The sequence below is a fragment of the Drosophila ananassae genome, chromosome 2L (genome assembly GCF_017639315.1).
Source record: "Drosophila ananassae strain 14024-0371.13 chromosome 2L, ASM1763931v2, whole genome shotgun sequence".
In the NCBI taxonomy this organism is placed as follows: domain Eukaryota; kingdom Metazoa; phylum Arthropoda; class Insecta; order Diptera; family Drosophilidae; genus Drosophila; species Drosophila ananassae.
The window spans coordinates 4,573,549-4,589,759 of record NC_057927.1 but is presented as its reverse complement, the minus strand read 5'-3'; the positions used below and the strand labels follow the sequence as shown (position 1 = coordinate 4,589,759).

At 42.3% G+C, this 16,211-nt stretch overlaps 5 protein-coding genes across 6 annotated transcripts; 2 read left to right on the top strand and 3 right to left on the bottom strand.

The window, feature by feature from the left end:
• Positions 1-356: 356 nt before the first annotated feature.
• On the bottom strand, positions 357-1,858 carry LOC6500533. The gene is made up of 2 exons (XM_001953369.4): positions 994-1,858; positions 357-838 (listed from the first exon to the last, which is right to left on the bottom strand). Exons 1-2 carry the CDS (start codon positions 1,506-1,508, stop codon positions 619-621), a joined length of 735 nt encoding a protein of 244 aa, XP_001953404.1. The 5' UTR covers positions 1,509-1,858; the 3' UTR covers positions 357-618.
• Positions 1,859-1,993: 135 nt separating this feature from the next.
• Positions 1,994-3,033, bottom strand: LOC123257254. The gene is made up of 2 exons (XM_044715535.1): positions 2,582-3,033; positions 1,994-2,515 (listed from the first exon to the last, which is right to left on the bottom strand). Exons 1-2 carry the CDS (start codon positions 3,031-3,033, stop codon positions 2,074-2,076), a joined length of 894 nt encoding a protein of 297 aa, XP_044571470.1. The 3' UTR covers positions 1,994-2,073.
• Positions 1,994-4,756, bottom strand: LOC6500532 (band 7 protein AGAP004871). The gene is made up of 5 exons (XM_001953368.4): positions 4,590-4,756; positions 4,386-4,530; positions 3,970-4,332; positions 3,751-3,916; positions 1,994-3,693 (listed from the first exon to the last, which is right to left on the bottom strand). The coding sequence occupies exons 1-5, from the start codon at positions 4,657-4,659 to the stop codon at positions 3,178-3,180; spliced, it is 1,260 nt and encodes a 419-aa protein (XP_001953403.2). The 5' UTR covers positions 4,660-4,756; the 3' UTR covers positions 1,994-3,177.
• A 1,436-nt stretch (positions 4,757-6,192) lies between these two features.
• On the top strand, positions 6,193-8,589 carry LOC6500014. The gene has a single exon (XM_001953367.3). The coding sequence runs from the start codon at positions 6,354-6,356 to the stop codon at positions 8,451-8,453; it is 2,100 nt and encodes a 699-aa protein (XP_001953402.1). The 5' UTR covers positions 6,193-6,353; the 3' UTR covers positions 8,454-8,589.
• A 4,341-nt stretch (positions 8,590-12,930) lies between these two features.
• LOC6500015 (band 7 protein AGAP004871) lies at positions 12,931-15,616 on the top strand. 2 transcript variants are annotated; one of them, XM_032456466.1, is made up of 10 exons: positions 12,931-12,988; positions 13,052-13,180; positions 13,243-13,393; positions 13,456-13,818; positions 14,134-14,299; positions 14,355-14,838; positions 14,898-14,939; positions 14,995-15,027; positions 15,084-15,164; positions 15,227-15,616. In XM_032456466.1, the coding sequence occupies exons 1-10, from the start codon at positions 12,940-12,942 to the stop codon at positions 15,292-15,294; spliced, it is 1,566 nt and encodes a 521-aa protein (XP_032312357.1). In that variant the 5' UTR covers positions 12,931-12,939; the 3' UTR covers positions 15,295-15,616. The 2 variants fall into 2 exon arrangements, with proteins under 2 accessions (XP_032312357.1, XP_001953401.2); XM_001953366.3 differs by having other exon boundaries at positions 14,355-14,841.
• Positions 15,617-16,211: the final 595 nt, after the last annotated feature.

The following is a 16,211-nucleotide window of genomic DNA, read 5'->3' as shown; positions in this document are numbered from 1 at the left end:
GGAACAACACTTGGCCAGCCACTTCTGTGAGGTCATGCGGGCAAGAGTATGCATGTTTTTTTGGCCAATACTTCAGTTACCGTGGGCGCGGGTTAAGCGTCTGTTGGCCAACACTGCGTATGAATAATTAATTGCGCATACGCACCGTACTACACAACTAGAGCGTCAACTTTAAGAAATTTAATATATAAATTCTCATTTACAACTGAAATCCATATTAAAATTAAATGTTAAAAACGACTAGGTGATTGGTTTGCAATATATTTTGTTGTACAAAACATGCAAATATTTTTTAATAAATCAAAGAGAATACAAGAATATATTTATTTGAAATATTAAAAGGATCATGTTACCTTATTTATTTATATATATTTTGTTTGCAGTATTTTTTAACCACTGTTTGGTTGAATATTTATTTGTTTTTGTGTTTCGCCACTGCACTCGTTCGATGCGTAAAAAAAGGAAACCAAAGTAACTAGAAGCGATCCGGGCAAAAGAGAACAAATCGGGGCGGAACACATTTCATAAATCTTATCCGCGATTGAGCGCACGGCTCCGACATCCTTTGAATTTGTTGTCGATTTTTTGGCCGGGTCCGGAATCCGGATCCCTCGACGGTTATTTTGTGGCCGATTTGTTTCTCAGCGATTGCTGTTCGACGTGCTCCTGTCGTTCGGCGGACTCTGGTCGTTGAGTTTTCCGTGCCTGTGCCTCTGGCTCCGGCCTAGTGGAAGACAGACGCTGATCCGGCGAGGGGGCGGTCGAAAATAGCTTCTGGTTATTGTAAGGGCCATAACGGGTGCGTGGATCGGAGTTCCGCCCAAAGGATAAAAATGACCTAAGGATTTGGTTGAATTGAATATATTTATTAAAACGATTAAAGCCGAGTTTGCTGATGGATTATATTTTAAATTTATATTATAAATGTTGTAAAAAAATTCGTATTAAAAATGCTTACTAAAATTCTACGTGATTTAGTTTCCACAACAGTACCTGGGGTGCTTTGACGGCTTGGAGGGCTCTTCCGGCGGAGGTTTGGTGCTCTCCACATCATTTTTAGGTGGCGGTGTCTTCTGCTTCTCTTCCGCCGTGCGTGGCGATGAAGGTGGCCTTGGAGCCTTCCACAATCGGCGAATGCCACCAATAAGCATTCGGAAAGCACATATTATGGTTAAGAGAACAGTGGCTAGCACTAATATCACCAGGATGATCCGGCAGAGCGTCCACTCAACCGGATGGTCACCTTCGCCCAAGCCATGGTCGTGTTCATCCACTTTATCCCGCTTGGCTACCTCGCGGGCCACCTCTTTGCGCAGCTTGTGACAGTCGTAGGCCGACATCAGGCTGACCCGAGGTTTGAAGGGCGCCGCCGGCTCATCCGGCCACCAGGTGTCCCAGAGCTCCGCCTGCCTGGGATCGGGCAGCAGGTGGCTGCAATGGGCACATACCTCGCTCATCCAGTCCTGGCACTCGGGGCTTTCTAAACTCAGCTTGCAAGCGGGATTCATTTTAGCCAGTAGGGATTGAATCTTTTTTGGAAATTTCTATTTTTAATCGATTGCTCAGACTTGATTAAGAGACAAAAGATTGTTTGATAATCTTTTGTCATTCAATTTTTGTATTCTTATTTTGAAAAGCATATTTTAATATTTCAGATCTTGCAGCTTATTAAATAAAATAGAATTTAATTTCTAGAAATTCCAGAAATTTGAGAAATATTAGATTGAATCTTTTTTGGAAATTTCTATTTTTAATCGATTGCTCAGACTTGATTAAGAGACAAAAGATTGTTTGATAATCTTTTGTCATTCAATTTTTGTATTCTTATTTTGAAAAGCATATTTTAATATTTCAGATCTTGCAGCTTATTAAATAAAATAGAATTTAATTTCTAGAAATTCCAGAAATTTGAGAAATATTAGATTTAATCTGCTTATTATTTGTTTTTATCTAAACACAATTATTATTAGTTAAGCTAAAAAAAAATATTTTATAAAATGATAAACTATGCCGTTTTAATGAAAACTAAAATATAATTTGAAACAAACTTCACTAAAGTTTGTAGTTGAGTATTTAACCATTTAACTTATCCTTTTGACCTATTTTTATAAATTTTGACCATTGCACACGATATTTCTTTGTGGGCAAAGGGAAACCCTTTTCGGAACATGAGAAAGAAGACACTTGGTAGCCGCTTGAAGGCGATCCGGCAACCGCCCGACAGGATGAGACTCCCATTTCCTTTTCCTCAGGTTTGAAAAACGTCTCACTGCTTCGACTGGCTTCTCTGGTTAATGATTCTGTTTTTGTAGGCGACGTGGCTATGGGTGATGATCCCATTTCCGTGGTTGGAGAATATTCTGCATTGTATGTTTTTTTATAAGGTTGCATGGAACTTGGGATAGGTTCCTGCCGGCACAAGTTAATGGGACAGCTTCTCCAAGGGCGTGAAGGAACCGCCATTCCTGTCATCATATCGGAGCTACTATTTTGCATTCTGCCAGCGGAACAAGCTCTGTAACGACCAGGTCCGCCCAAAAAGTAACCCTCGCATCTTTTGGCACCGCATCCCGAACCATACCTTGATCCAGACCCTGACCTCGATGGCGAACAAGTTCCTGGTCCTGGTCCTTTTGCTGTTTTTGATCCTGAACCTGAATCGCTTCCTGACCCCGATCCAGTACCTGACATTTGCCCACCGTGAAGGCGCTTGTCACTACAATTGTCCACTTGGTCGAATACGCAACTTCTTGAAATTAGCCAAACCCAAAAGGCGATCACAAACACAACGAAAGTCAGTATGAGGCAAAGGATAGCCGGACTAATCTCGAACTCATTCACATTTTCGGCTTCCAGATCGCGCTTCAGTTGCATGCATTCCTGGGACGTTACCATTTTGTCCACAACTCGCTTGGTAATTTCCTCTGCCATTTTCCTGATCAGAAGACCGCTATCAAGCATTTCTGGAGTCTTCGTCCAGTCTGGGATGACTTTGTGAGCCCTCACCGGTTCAGGTGCACTTTTCTGATCCATGTTGCAAAAAACTCAAGTGTAAATGAAAAGACAGTATTTGAAATGCTTGATGGTATTTTGTTTGAAAGTTTCACAGGAGTGACATTAAATACAGGGCTACATATACACATAATAATCCATTATAAATAGTATTTATCATCTTTTTTAAAGTTTTCTAGCTGCCGATTTCGGCGGCATAGATTGAGATCTATGAGGAGGATTTGGGCGATTGGGAATCGGCGGGAGATTAGGGTGTGGCGGTAGAGGAGGCATATTTGGATGGGGTGGAATTGGGGGGAGAACTGGACGAGGAGGAGGGGGAGGAATAGGAGGTAGATTCTCCTTAGGAACTGCGGAGGTAGACGTAAGAGGATAAACTTCATCTTCCGATTTGTTATCACGTGATGAGTGCGTTCTTTGTGGATGTTTCAAAAGAAGGATCAGGCGCTGAATGAGGCTTGGAGGTTCTTCATTATGGAAGAACTCTGGTGGCGCTCCACTAAAAATGACTTTCGGTGTATAAAAATCAACAATTTTCCTCTTCTTTTTTTCAGGTTTTTGGCCCTTGTTCTTGTCTGGCTCCTTATCCATATATGGAGCCATCAGTTCTAGGGGAATGGGGAAAAGTACATTCATCCGTCGCTCCCTGGCCATTAATGGAAGGAGTTGCATATGTCTCAGCTGAAGTCAAAGGTTAATGGAAATACATATTTAAGTCAAACTGCAGATCCTATATACCTGAAGGGTTATTTGGTTTTGAGACATAACTTCAGAGGCATCTCTGAGAGCTTGAGAGGCCTTGGCTTCGCCTTCGGCTAGGATAATTTTGGCACGAGCCTCCCGGCTGGCCTCCGCCTCGCTCGCCAATGATCGTTCCAGACTAGTTGGCAGTTTTATATTCATTCTGTAAAAGTTCAGTCAATAAGGTGGCAAAAGGAAGATAAGCCCTAAACTTACACGTCCACTCTCTCAACAAGGATTCCCCACTTTCCGGTGATCTCGGCCACCGCCCGTTGGATCTCGAGAGAGAGCAACTGCCTGGAGGTCAATAATATGTGGAGTGGCTTAGAACCCACCACATTGCGCAAGGTTACCTGGGCAATCATCTCCGTGGACTGGCGGTAGTTTTCGACCTTGATTATGGAATCGATGGGATCCACAACGCAGTAATATACAACTGCATTCACGCTAATGGAAACCGAGTCCTTGGTCATCAGATCCTGGGGATCGACATTGACCACGTCTGTGCGCAAATCCACGGCAACCATCTCGTCGATGCACGGAAGATTGTACACTATTCCTGGGCCATAGGAACGCTTTCTAAAGAGGACGTTGTAGTACATGAGATGGAGGAAAAGAATCAGGCCATTTACCGGACACGTCCCAGGCGGAAGATCACAATACGCTCGAACTCATAGGCCACGGCCATAATAAAGATCAGAGATATTGGTAAAAGCACAACCACTAGAGCCCAAGAGAGGAATACTGCGACTTTCTCAAAGCCATAATTGTTTGTATCTATCAAGAAAATATAATGAAAAAAATGGAATTCCTAAGAGTATTCATTACGGATCTACTGTTTTCATTCTCGTTGTTGGCCTCCTCTGAGTTATTTTCCCTCTGCGAACTTTGATTGTCATTGCGCATCACATAAAATTTTAAAAAATCAGGAAAGCTAATATTTTGAATATTATTTCAAATATGACAAGCTACTACCAGTTTTTCAATGTTAGTATTCAATTCAGTTTTTGTTGACCCACTTAAGTAGATCCAAACATTGCAATCCCCACTTTTTCACACTTTTTTATTTTCAAACAAATCCCTAGATTTTTAAATTTAATAATTTCCATATTGTCCCACCAGAAGTAACTGCATAAGTTAAATTTTATTTCGAATTGCATTTTCATGCAACTTTGCTGAATGGGAAACTTTTTGTGTGGCCGGAAAAAAAATAAGCTAAAAATACAGTAAAATATGTGGAATGGTCAAAAATTGTAGAACGTGTCGCTCGTCGGGCAAGTCCATTCAAAAACATAAAAATTTGAGGAAAATGAAATAGAAGGGAAAAACTTTATCACAGAACGAAGCTGACAAAAGTTCATAGAACCAAAGAAGGAAAACTTTTGTTTTCTCGCCTTCTTGGCATGAGTTTTTTTTTGTTTCTGGATTTTCTTTTTTATGAAGCGACAAACAAATGGCAACTGACCGACCAGGGTTTGGGTTTACTTTCGGGTTTGGGAGTGGGGTAATAACTTCGGAATGACTTTTGTTGCTTCCTTGCGGCAGACTGTAGAAGTTGCTACTATTTTTATTATTTTTTTTTCGCCACTCCGTGACCACATGTGCCGGGCCTGAAAGAAACTTTTCCTTACACGCCAGATTCATGGCCCGGTCGCCATCATAAAGTAATTTATGTGATTTGCCCATTCTTCTGGTGACCCCAGCCTGCCTCCTGTCCCCGCCGGTCACCTCATGCCACAATATATCTGATTGCAAGTGCAGCGACATATGGTCATGCCAGAGAGTCCGCATTCGAGACCGAGTAGAGCCAATTATCCTGGCGCGTCACATAGAAAATTACTCTATTATATTTCGCTCTGATGACGGATAAAGTTATTAGTCCCCAAGGAGCAGGAACAGGGGCTGGAGCAGCAGAATGCGGAGGATGAGGACCTGGCTGCTGAACAGAAAAACAAAGAGCGAACGAATGTTCCAACTCGCCCTGATAAACTAATCCATCATTGTCACTTGTCTGTGCGGGAAATGGGATCCTCGTATGGTGGAAACTGAAAAAAAAAAAACAACAGGAAAGAGCTGCAACAGACACATGGCCCAGTGTGCCACCTGTTGCCACCAACAGTAAGGTGGCAAATTAATGGCATTTTCATGCACTCTCCGATTCCGCATCAATTGCCTCAATCATCGGTGATTGGCGAGCGATAAGAGCGGTGTCTGTCAATCCCAGGTAGATGGCGTGAAAGATGGCCAAAGCGTATCCAGAACTAGGAAATTTTATGAAGGAGATTGAAATTAAAGAACAACAGCTTGGGATTGTCCTAAGAGGATTACTGTATCCAGAAAAGAGTGTGAAATTGGTTATATATTGAGCTTTAATGTTTTTTTAAGTTAAAACGGAAATTTAAAATGGAAGCAATATATTGTTTTTTCACATTCTGACTCCGACTAGTTGGCGGATGAGACTTCCTTCAAAAGGAGTATCTCCATAATATTATCGTTGTGGGAAAAGCATTTATGCAAATGGAAACAAAATTTTAAGTATCATTTTTTTTACAAACCTTTAAATAAAACATAATTATAATAAAAAAAGAAGGACAGAAGCCATGCGGGGTCAGTCAGCACATGTGGGGGCCGCATGGTTCACCAGTCTATCAGACTTCCAGGTCCAGGCCATTGACGGCCTCTTTGTGGCGCTGCGAGACGACAGCGCCGAGGCATCTGTGTACCGGACCCAATTTTGCCTATCTCGGTTGGGGATTACGCCCATGGTGCGGACCCGGTTGCTGAGCAAGTTGATCACCATGAGTCGGTGCAGCGATCTGGCCTTCTTGTTTTTTTTGCGCGAGGCCTGTTACAAGCCCCCGGAATACGCCTACAGTGCCCGCATCCTGGAGGGCGGAATTATGTATTTGGACCTGGAGATGACCATGAGGGAGCTGGATAAGATTCTGCCTCCAGGCGTGGATATCACGAACAAATCGAATCAGCACCCGACTAATAGAGCGACTCATAAAATGCCTGTTACTGAAAACGTAAAAAAGAAGAATACCCGGTCACCCTATTATGTGCCACTGCCGAAGCCCAAGACACCGGCGAACTTTTCAAGCAAATTCAGCAGCAAGCCACCACTGCACGTGGTCTCTTTTCCTTTTTGGCCAGCGGGCGAGAAACCGAAATACAAGGTTAACGAGAACAACAGATGGTTTGCCGCCTACCGATTTGAGCCGATAAGAAGGATGCTCCTTGATACGGTAGGCGAAATCATGAATGAATATTGGGAGGACATGGGGGGAGCAGCCGACTTGCAGCCCTTGTGCGAGTTGCACAAGGAAGCTCTCAAGCAGGCCCAGCTCATCAAGGACGAGGCGGTGGTCAAGGCCAGGGACATGGCCAATGCTCTGATGGATCTCGATACGCGAAAGAATGAGGCTCGTAAAAAGCAAATCATAGCCATGCTGGATAGGGACATCGAGGAGTGCACTCGACGGTGGCAGCGTCTGAGGCGTCGGGACCACACGGACGTAATGCTGCTGGACGATGAAAATCAAATGTGCTCCGTGGACAAGGTTCCGACGGCAGTGGATTCTAAAAAAATGAAACACATTTGCGGGGAGGCGGATGTTGGAAAACTGAATGTTGCCCCCAATTTGGGGGTGCACGTAATAAAAGGAACGAGAGATGTTAGTCTCGTAAAGACCCTTCGGATTTCGGATCTAGACGTAGAACCCGATTGCCCTACGCAACCCACAGAAAGAAAGTTGGCCACTTGTCCACCTCAGCTCCTAGGTCGGAAGAAACCCACGAAACGGGTTAATATGCAGCAAAAGATGGCTGAAGGAGTTAAGGACTTTGGACCTTGCCAGAAGCCTCTCAAAAAAGGACGCTTCTTTGAACGGCCACGTCCGAATGGGCCCTTTGTGTTCCACTACCATGAGATTGCTCCAAGAGACGCGAACCCGGGGTCTTTCAATGTGATTTGCAATGAGGCCGTTCGGGTTATCCGGGATCCCGAGTCGCAAATGTCCTGTTCCAGTGACAATATCTACAATTGCCGCCTTGATCCGTGCACCCAGGTGGTGGCTGCCATTGTGGCATGTGTTGAGGAAATGTGGTCCGGATCCCTGGAGGCTTATGAACAAGGACATCAAGACCAAGAAAAGGACGCGGCAGATATTTTGAATCCATGCGCCAGAGAAGTGGTAGGGTCGCTAGATTGGACAAAGACTATTACCCATTTCGATCCCAACGACAAGGCGCTGATGGATCGCCTCTTGAAAGATGGATTTACTGAGCTTCGTAAGGATCCGCGCTGTGTCTATGCCAGTTTCCCCAACTCCCACAAGTCTTTCGTAATGTTAGAGTGGATAAAGCGGCGGTATGGAAAGACGTACACTCAAAAGGAAATCTGCCGTTTGGTTCGAAAGGGATTACCCGTTTTCAACCGAATTGCCAGCACTATGACCAACCCTCCCAGTCCAAAGCCCGAGGGCTTCACCCCCGAGGATACCTATGACGAAGAGGAACGTCTAACCAAACTGGCCAATGATCTGAAGAATGCCTACCGTATGGATTTCAACAACGGCATCCTCGACAAGGCTCGTAAGCTTTGGATGGCCATGGTACCCCACCTGAACAAGGATAGCTCCATGATCAAAACATTCTATGCTTACCTACCTGTCCGGTACACGGACATGCTGGCATAGGATATGCCCGACTTTGCATCGAGCTCCCTGTTTCTCATGCCAAATTTCTAGTTTCAAAATTGTTCTTTATATGTTTTTGAATATTTTTTGATGTTTATATGATAAAGCCATTTAAATAAAATAAAATATAAGAGTAGTTCTTACGATCTAAATATTTCATTAATTTTTACTTGTCAAGTCACTGAAGTAAGTAATTGGGGGGACACAAAAAAGAAACTATGAATAACTATTCGAACAAACTATATTCAGTATAAAAGAAAAAATTTAATTAATGAGCGGCATACAAATACGCGGATAGCGTGCCGTGGCATTGGAGGCACGGTATGTCCTGCCATTCGCCTGCATCTCCAAAAAAATTCATTGAAATTACCAAGCGTGAAATGAGCAGCTGTCACAGCGGCACAAAAGAGACTGAACGAACGACTCGAGTCCTGTTGGACATGCAAAGCCAAGGACTGAGACAGAAAAAGGAGAATAAGAAATCACAGAGTCTGTTCCGACGAACAGACTCTCCATTTTTTCTTAAATTCGGTGGTTGCTCGTATTCGTTAGGAAGATGAGTTTAAAAAACATGTACTTGAATTCAAATGTTTTACTTAGTAAAAAGTTTTTTTTTCCCAAAAACTCGGAACATTCCAAACCGAACGGAGACACCGACATCCTGAGATCTCGACAGAAGGCGAATGGCAATTTGAAATTTCATTAAATTTGTCTTTTTGCACACGCCGTCTCCCACTTTTGGTTTCTTTTTTTTGGATTCATTGTTCGTTGGTGGCAATGAATGGTGCGAAAACAAAAAAGGCGCCATGGAAATCAACACAGATGACTTGGCATTGAGGAAAGGACATTCGATACTCAATAGCCTGTCGGCACTTGAGGCCACCGAAATTTCGAATAAATTTAATCATGTCCAAACTGTTTTTGGCCCGCAATTCAAGCCATAAATTACCTTTTCATGAAAGCGAAGCTGTTAATTCCTAAAACCAGAACCTAAAACTGAATTTTTTGTGTATTCGTTGGCGTAAATCTGGACATGCGATAAGTCCACGTCAGGCCAAGCACGCGTACTTTTCCAGCCGGAAATATCCGGACGGAGGACCTCAAGAAGCCGGGCGCAACAAGCGACTAAGAGATAAAATCTCCTCTTTTTTCGTCTCTCGGTCGGATTTGTGAGCTCACTAAAGTGCAGGAAAGTACAAATGTCTTGACATGGCGGGGAAGGGTGGAAAATACGTAAATTTGCCGAGTGGGTAAAAATGCGAAAATGTGTTGGCATTAACAATGCCAAAGCTGGGCTTAGATAAAACTGGAATGTAAAGAGGATAAAAGCGAATGTGAGTGTAGGAGCAGGAGGTGTTGTTCAGGTGACCGGACTGTCCGCATCTTGAAAGCAGTTCAAATAATTCCTTATAATTCCTATGTCTGAAAAGTAAGCAGTTATTTAATGTATGAGCTCATTCAATTCAACTTTTCACTAGCAACTGTTCACTTATTTTTACTAGCAACTGCAAAAGTAAAGTGCATTTAAGTGAAATCGGCTCAGACCGCAAACCGAAAACAACCAAGGATTTTTGAGATTTTTTTTCACTTTCTCTATTTTTTTTAGAGAATCCCATTCAGATTTTCTCCTGCTGCGATCATATAGCAGGCACAATGAAAATAATGCCACCCAAGCCATAGCAAGACCCAAATCTTAGACAGCATTTGCTGAACATTGAGCGACACATGTTTGGCAAAATGTTTTGCCTTGTCAGCAAAGTCCTGGCCTTGACTTAATTTATGCTCGGCAGAAGGTCTCTGATATACATAAACATGTGTTGGGTGCTCAACTGAGGCGTATAAATGTCTTGCTAATGACACTCATCCGCCTCCCGTGCCCACTGGCACGAAGAAGGTCCAATTGTTATTTAAATTGCGTGTTGAATTTGCTTAAAGTAAAAACATCGCCGACAAGCGACGAGAATGGAGCGGTAGAAGAACTTTTGGTAAAAGAAAACCCCATCCTAGGATGCCGCAGACGCAATTTATGCGATACGGATACGGATACTATCTGGGGGATTCGCAAAAAGGGACCTACGGACAATGGTCGGGGAAAAGTCAGCCAGCAAACCACTAACGAGCACATTTAGTCTGCAATTCTGCTTACATCTTTTTTTGCCATTTTTTTTTCTGTGGTCCTACATGCTTGTTTCGCCAGCTCCCATTCATGTCTTCCACTTCATTCATCCTTGCATTTGGGGGCGCTCCATTTCACTCTTTTTTTGAGTTTGGGTTTTGGTTTTTGGTGTTTCGGCGGTCACACACTCCAAATGCATTTCCAGCTGCATGTGGCACAGTGGTGGAGTTGCCAAAAGGGCGTAGTTTCAAAGCCAATGACCCCTACATACTCTTAACAGGAGTTGAAGCTTTTTGATTTTATTAAGCTTACTAATGAGTGTTTCTGAATATTTTTTTAATATATTATATTATATTTTATATATTATTATTATTAATCATCAACAAATATTCCAATTCTTACTCTTCCTTTGATTAGCTAATTACATGCCATAATAGTTTATAAGTCTAGTGTTTACAATTTGTTGAAACATTTTGGAAAATTTGAGATGAATCAGTTTTGTTAAATCTTTTAAATTCCTAATATAAAATACATATATTTTGAGGACCCTAGCACATTTCCACTTCCACTTTCGTTTAAAATATACCCACCATAATAACCAGCTGAATGTTTTGGCCTAGTTATCGCCATCAGCCATTGCAGTTGTAACTTCATTTGGTGCTAGTTTTCATTAGCGGTTGCCCAGACGGAGGCCACTTTCCGGGTGACCTGGCAGTTGCCAAAAAAATAAAAAAAAAAAACAGGCTGAACCAGTCAATTTGCAGGCTTTAAGCGGCTGCGGTCTACTAAAATAGAAAAAAATGGCAAACAAACGTCAAAAGCCGCGCAACTAATGCCACTCTAATTATTTTGGCAATTGTGCGAAAAAAATGGGATTGAAATCGGAAATTGTTTTTTCTTAATTAGATTTTTGTAGAGCCAAATGGCTAAATCGTATTTCATGTTAATTTAAAAATTCCCGAAATCGTCGACCCACTGCCACTCAGTAAACTGTCGATGTGAATAAAATAAACCAATTTCCCAACGTCGCATTCGGAGAAGGCTTCCGGCCGGGAACCCTACGGTCGGTCGATGAAAGTATCCGGGGGCGGTATCCGGGGCTTTGGTTGACCGCAGACGCGGATGTTCGGGTGGGTGTGCGCCGAAATTTGGCATGAAAATGAAAATGAAAACGGAAACTTTGCACCACGCCCTTGGCCTGACCGAAAGTTGTGTAAATGTGTGGGATTTGAGCCGGGAAGGCATAAATTTCAATACAGCCAAAATGTCACGCTTCTGCACCCTTTCGAAAAATCGGGTTGGCAAATTGAAATAGAAACAATTTTGAGCGGTTTTCGGGTTGGGTTTCAGGCGGTGCACTTTTGCAAACGGGTCATGCGACGATGCTGCACGTTTTAACCCAATTTTCGGTGTTCGCCCAGCCACGTGGCTTTTAATTGAGCCCCGACCGTCAGTCACATCTAATTATAATTGCCCGCGATGGCTGCCGGAATCTCCGAGGCAATATTTCAATGTTATCGTGCCAGTCATCGTCACGTTCCCGCCCCGCAGGTATTATCATCGGAAGAAGGCTTCCCGCTCGACAGCACTTCCTGTCCCCATCCGCCACCGCATCCTTTACTCCCGGTTCTCGCTGTTCCCCGCTGTCTCCCCTTTTCTGCCCAAACATTTTGGATGACTCCTTTGGAAGGCCTCACAAAGCCTTTGCAAAGGCGACGCGATGGCAAGGAGCCCGCCAAACCGGCTTTTGTAACTGAAATTAGGAGCTCTCCGTGTTGGGTTCATTTTTCCATGTCAGATTTTGACACTTCAGCGAGGACAGGCGTGGCCTATGGTACAGTGCGTTTCAGAGCCATATGGAAATTATGGGTCACGCTGGTTAAATGAAAGAGAAAACGAAATATTAAAAAGTCTGTTATCTATCATATTTGTGAATAGTTATTCTATTTTTAACAAAAACATTACAGAAGTATTCAGATTATGAAACACCATCTGACCACATTCTCTTCTATTTTTAATATAAAACTTTGCTTAACACATTTAGAGAAACAAGTTAATTTGATGTATTTTTTGAAGACAAGCATTTCGGCCACCTTAAAATTCCTCCCTCAAAAATAAGCAACGAAAAAAGTGGCTTGCTTATAAGTAGAGTAATGTGCACTTTTGTGGTTTTTGTGGGCTGACAGGGAATGGGATGCAGTTGAGCTTTTCTAGCTGAAAAAGGGAAATTTATGAGCACTTGCGGGTTCTGTGCACTTCAGCTCCCCTCACCCTATTTGGCACATTTTCAGTAGCTTTCTGGGGGAACGAAATGGAAAAATTCATGAGAGTAAATAGTTTTGTTCGAGACTCATCTGTCCTGGCAAAGTGATGTTAATGTTGAGCCCTTCGAACGAAGCCATAGAAAAGGATACTTTGAGTAAGTAATCGTTTCAGCATATATGCTTTGTTTTAAATATATTTTATTAAAATTATTTTAAAGTTTACGTTATGAAAAAAGAAACAGATGGTAGCAAGACACCGCCTGACGAACCACCACAGCAAGAGTTTCGAAGGCCTTCTACTGAAGGAGATGGAAAAGGAGTGACAACAAAACGATACATTAAAACCAGTACAAATATTATATAAGCTGAGTATGTTGTTTCCAGTCCAATTTTGATGTTTTTTTTTCAGCCGAGACCGAGAAAACTTCTACATTTGAAAAGGTCGCAGTGGGTCTTTGCTGGGTGCTAGTGGTGTTGACGTTTCCTTTCTCCCTTTGCTTGTGCTTAATAGTAGTTCCCGAGAATTATCGGATTGTTGTCCTACGTCTGGGGCGCCTCAAGTTGAGTCCTGTGCTTATGTACTTTCGCTATTAACTGACTTCCGCTTGAAACCCCTCAACAGGAAGGGCCTTCTCGGACCTGGTATAGTTTTTTATTTGCCCTGCATCGACATCCTTCACAGAGTTGACCTACGTACCCGTGTGAACAACGTAAAGCCACAGGATGTGCTCACCAAGGATTCGGTGACGATAACCGTGAACGCGGTTGTCTATTATTGCATTTACAATCCCATTGACTCGATTATCCAAGTCGATGATTTCCGGCAGGCCACGCAAATGATTTCTCAAGTAACTCTGCGAAATGTCGTCGGTTCCAAGACCCTCAACATCCTGCTTACTTCGCGTCAGGCCCTCTCCCGGGAAATTCAGGTGGCGGTAGCAGGTATCACAGCTCGTTGGGGAGTTCGGGTGGAGCGGGTGGATGTGTGAGTCAGTTACTTGTATTTATTATTTATTAAATCTAAAATTCTTCAAAGAACATTTTTAAAGTCAAGTATTCTAGTATGATTGCCTCGTCAACATATGAAGTTTATGTTTAATACGATAAAATGGTTTGAAGTATTGAATCTACATAATGCCATTAAATTTACGAAAAATAAAAATTGAATAGCATAATTGCAGTAATTGCAATTTAACTCATATGCAATTGATGGGTCAATTAAGGAATCAATTTATTAATTTTCCACTCATTGTAATAGCCCTTGTGAATGACAATAACAATGATAATAATACTTTTTCAGGATGGACATAGTTTTGCCACCAAGCTTGGAGCGGTCCTTGGCCAGTGAAGCGGAGGCTGTAAGAGAAGCTCGGGCCAAGATTATTTTGGCCGAAGGCGAACTCAAGGCCTCCAAGGCTCTGAAGGAGGCCTCGGATGTGATGTCGGAAAATAGGATCACGTTGCAAGTGAGTCCCTTTATATTTAAATTATAATTTTGTGTTAAACTGGCTTATTTTGTAGTTAAGACATCTACAGATTCTTTCGTCAATTGCCACGGAAAGAAGAGTGAGAATCATCTACCCTATCCCGCTGGAGATTATGGAACCTTTCATGAAGGACGGAAAAAATGGTGGTGATGGAAAAGATAGTGATGGAAAAAGTGCCATTGATAAAGATGGAAGTGCAAAAGAAACGGCTGCAGTTGTCGTAGGCGAATCTAGTATAAGTGCTCCAAAAGAAACCGGCGGAGTAGGTGGGGCTCCTACTCCAGATGATTCTGCGCATAACTGGCGCTCGGGTGTTGGAGCTCCGAGTAGTAGTGGCCTGATGTCTAATATGTTTTTTAGCGGACAAAGTTTTCAAGCAGACATGGAGCACATAAGGACCCACGGAACCGTTGCCCCAGAGCCTGCCAGTCCTGCAACTAGTAGTGAGCTAAAATCGGACTTCGAGCCCATAAGGACCCATGAAACCGTTGCCCCAGAACCAGCCAGTCCTGGAACAAGTAGTGAGCTAAAATTTTATTTTAAAAAAGGTTTATTTTAAAATTTAAAATAATTTCAGGTGAAATGCAGATAGCAAAAGATTCGAAAGAGGGACCTACATGTATGTATAATGTTTATGTTACTGATTATAAAAATAATTCTTCTCCATAACTAAGATGTTTCTGTGGACATTGGATCATTAAAACGGAGTAAGTTAAATATTTTAAGAAAATCATATATTTTACATGTTTCTATTTACTTTAAGACTTCGTACCATACTCTACGGACTCTAAGGCATCCACAGAGATTACCGCTAAACAGACAAGAAGTGTTTCCCAACCACCAAGTATGTAATGGCTTTTCTCAAAAAAAAGGTTATTCCTCTCTTAACCGTTTTTTAAATTTAAGTTGCGGGACATCGGCTGGCGTTTATGGACCTGCTATCTTATCGAGACTTCCTGCGAACTCGTTTGTAATCAGCCGGCGGGCTGGAAACCTCCTGGCAGTCCTGTGTGCCTTGCCAGCAGAACAATGGGAAGGCCAAGCGTGAAATGAGCAACAGTCACGTCAGCCGATGGGGCCACAAACTTGATGAAGGGCATTATCCTCATCCTCGTTCTTCATCCACCGCAGTGACATTTACACTGCCATTCAATGGCCTCCCTGTCTTTTTTTGGAGCGATAAAAAATAGCCGAATATTTGGCACTTTTCACTAGCGGTAAGAATGGAATCCCCGGGTGGCAATTTATCTGCTTTAATAAATTGGAAGTTTTCGAGTCGATACTTCAATGACGGTGGTTTAGCCTTTTCATCTTTAAACCCAAAAAAATGAATTGTGGACTAAGGCTTAGAGAATATGTAAAATTCCTGCAAAAATGAATTCAATTATTTTTCAAATCCCATCAACAATTGCCAAGAGCACACAATTAAATTGGAATTAACACAGACAGCAAAAATTGTACTCAAAAGTCACTCAACAATTTTTGGTTTAACATTATAAATTGGATCAACTTTGCACATTTATTATTTAATTTGCACAAGGCAAAAAGTTGAACCAAAGGAGAGGACTGGGCGTGGCAGGATGTTAATGCATGGCTAAGGATGTGCGTGCTTGTGTACGGACGTGTTCATGTATTTGTGTGCTCACCGTAAATTAGCAACTAAAGTTTTTCAGCTAATGTGCAAGAAATTGCAAAGAAATCAAAGGAAAGGCATGTCTGATGATGAAGTCGTTCACCAACGAATGTTTCGAAGAACTTCAACATATTTAAAAATAGTTTTAAAGGCTCACATAAAATCAGGAATATAAATACTAACCGTATAAATGTAATACAAATTAAATGGAGTACATAAGTTACGATACAATTAATGTTTTTTTCTAATTATATCATG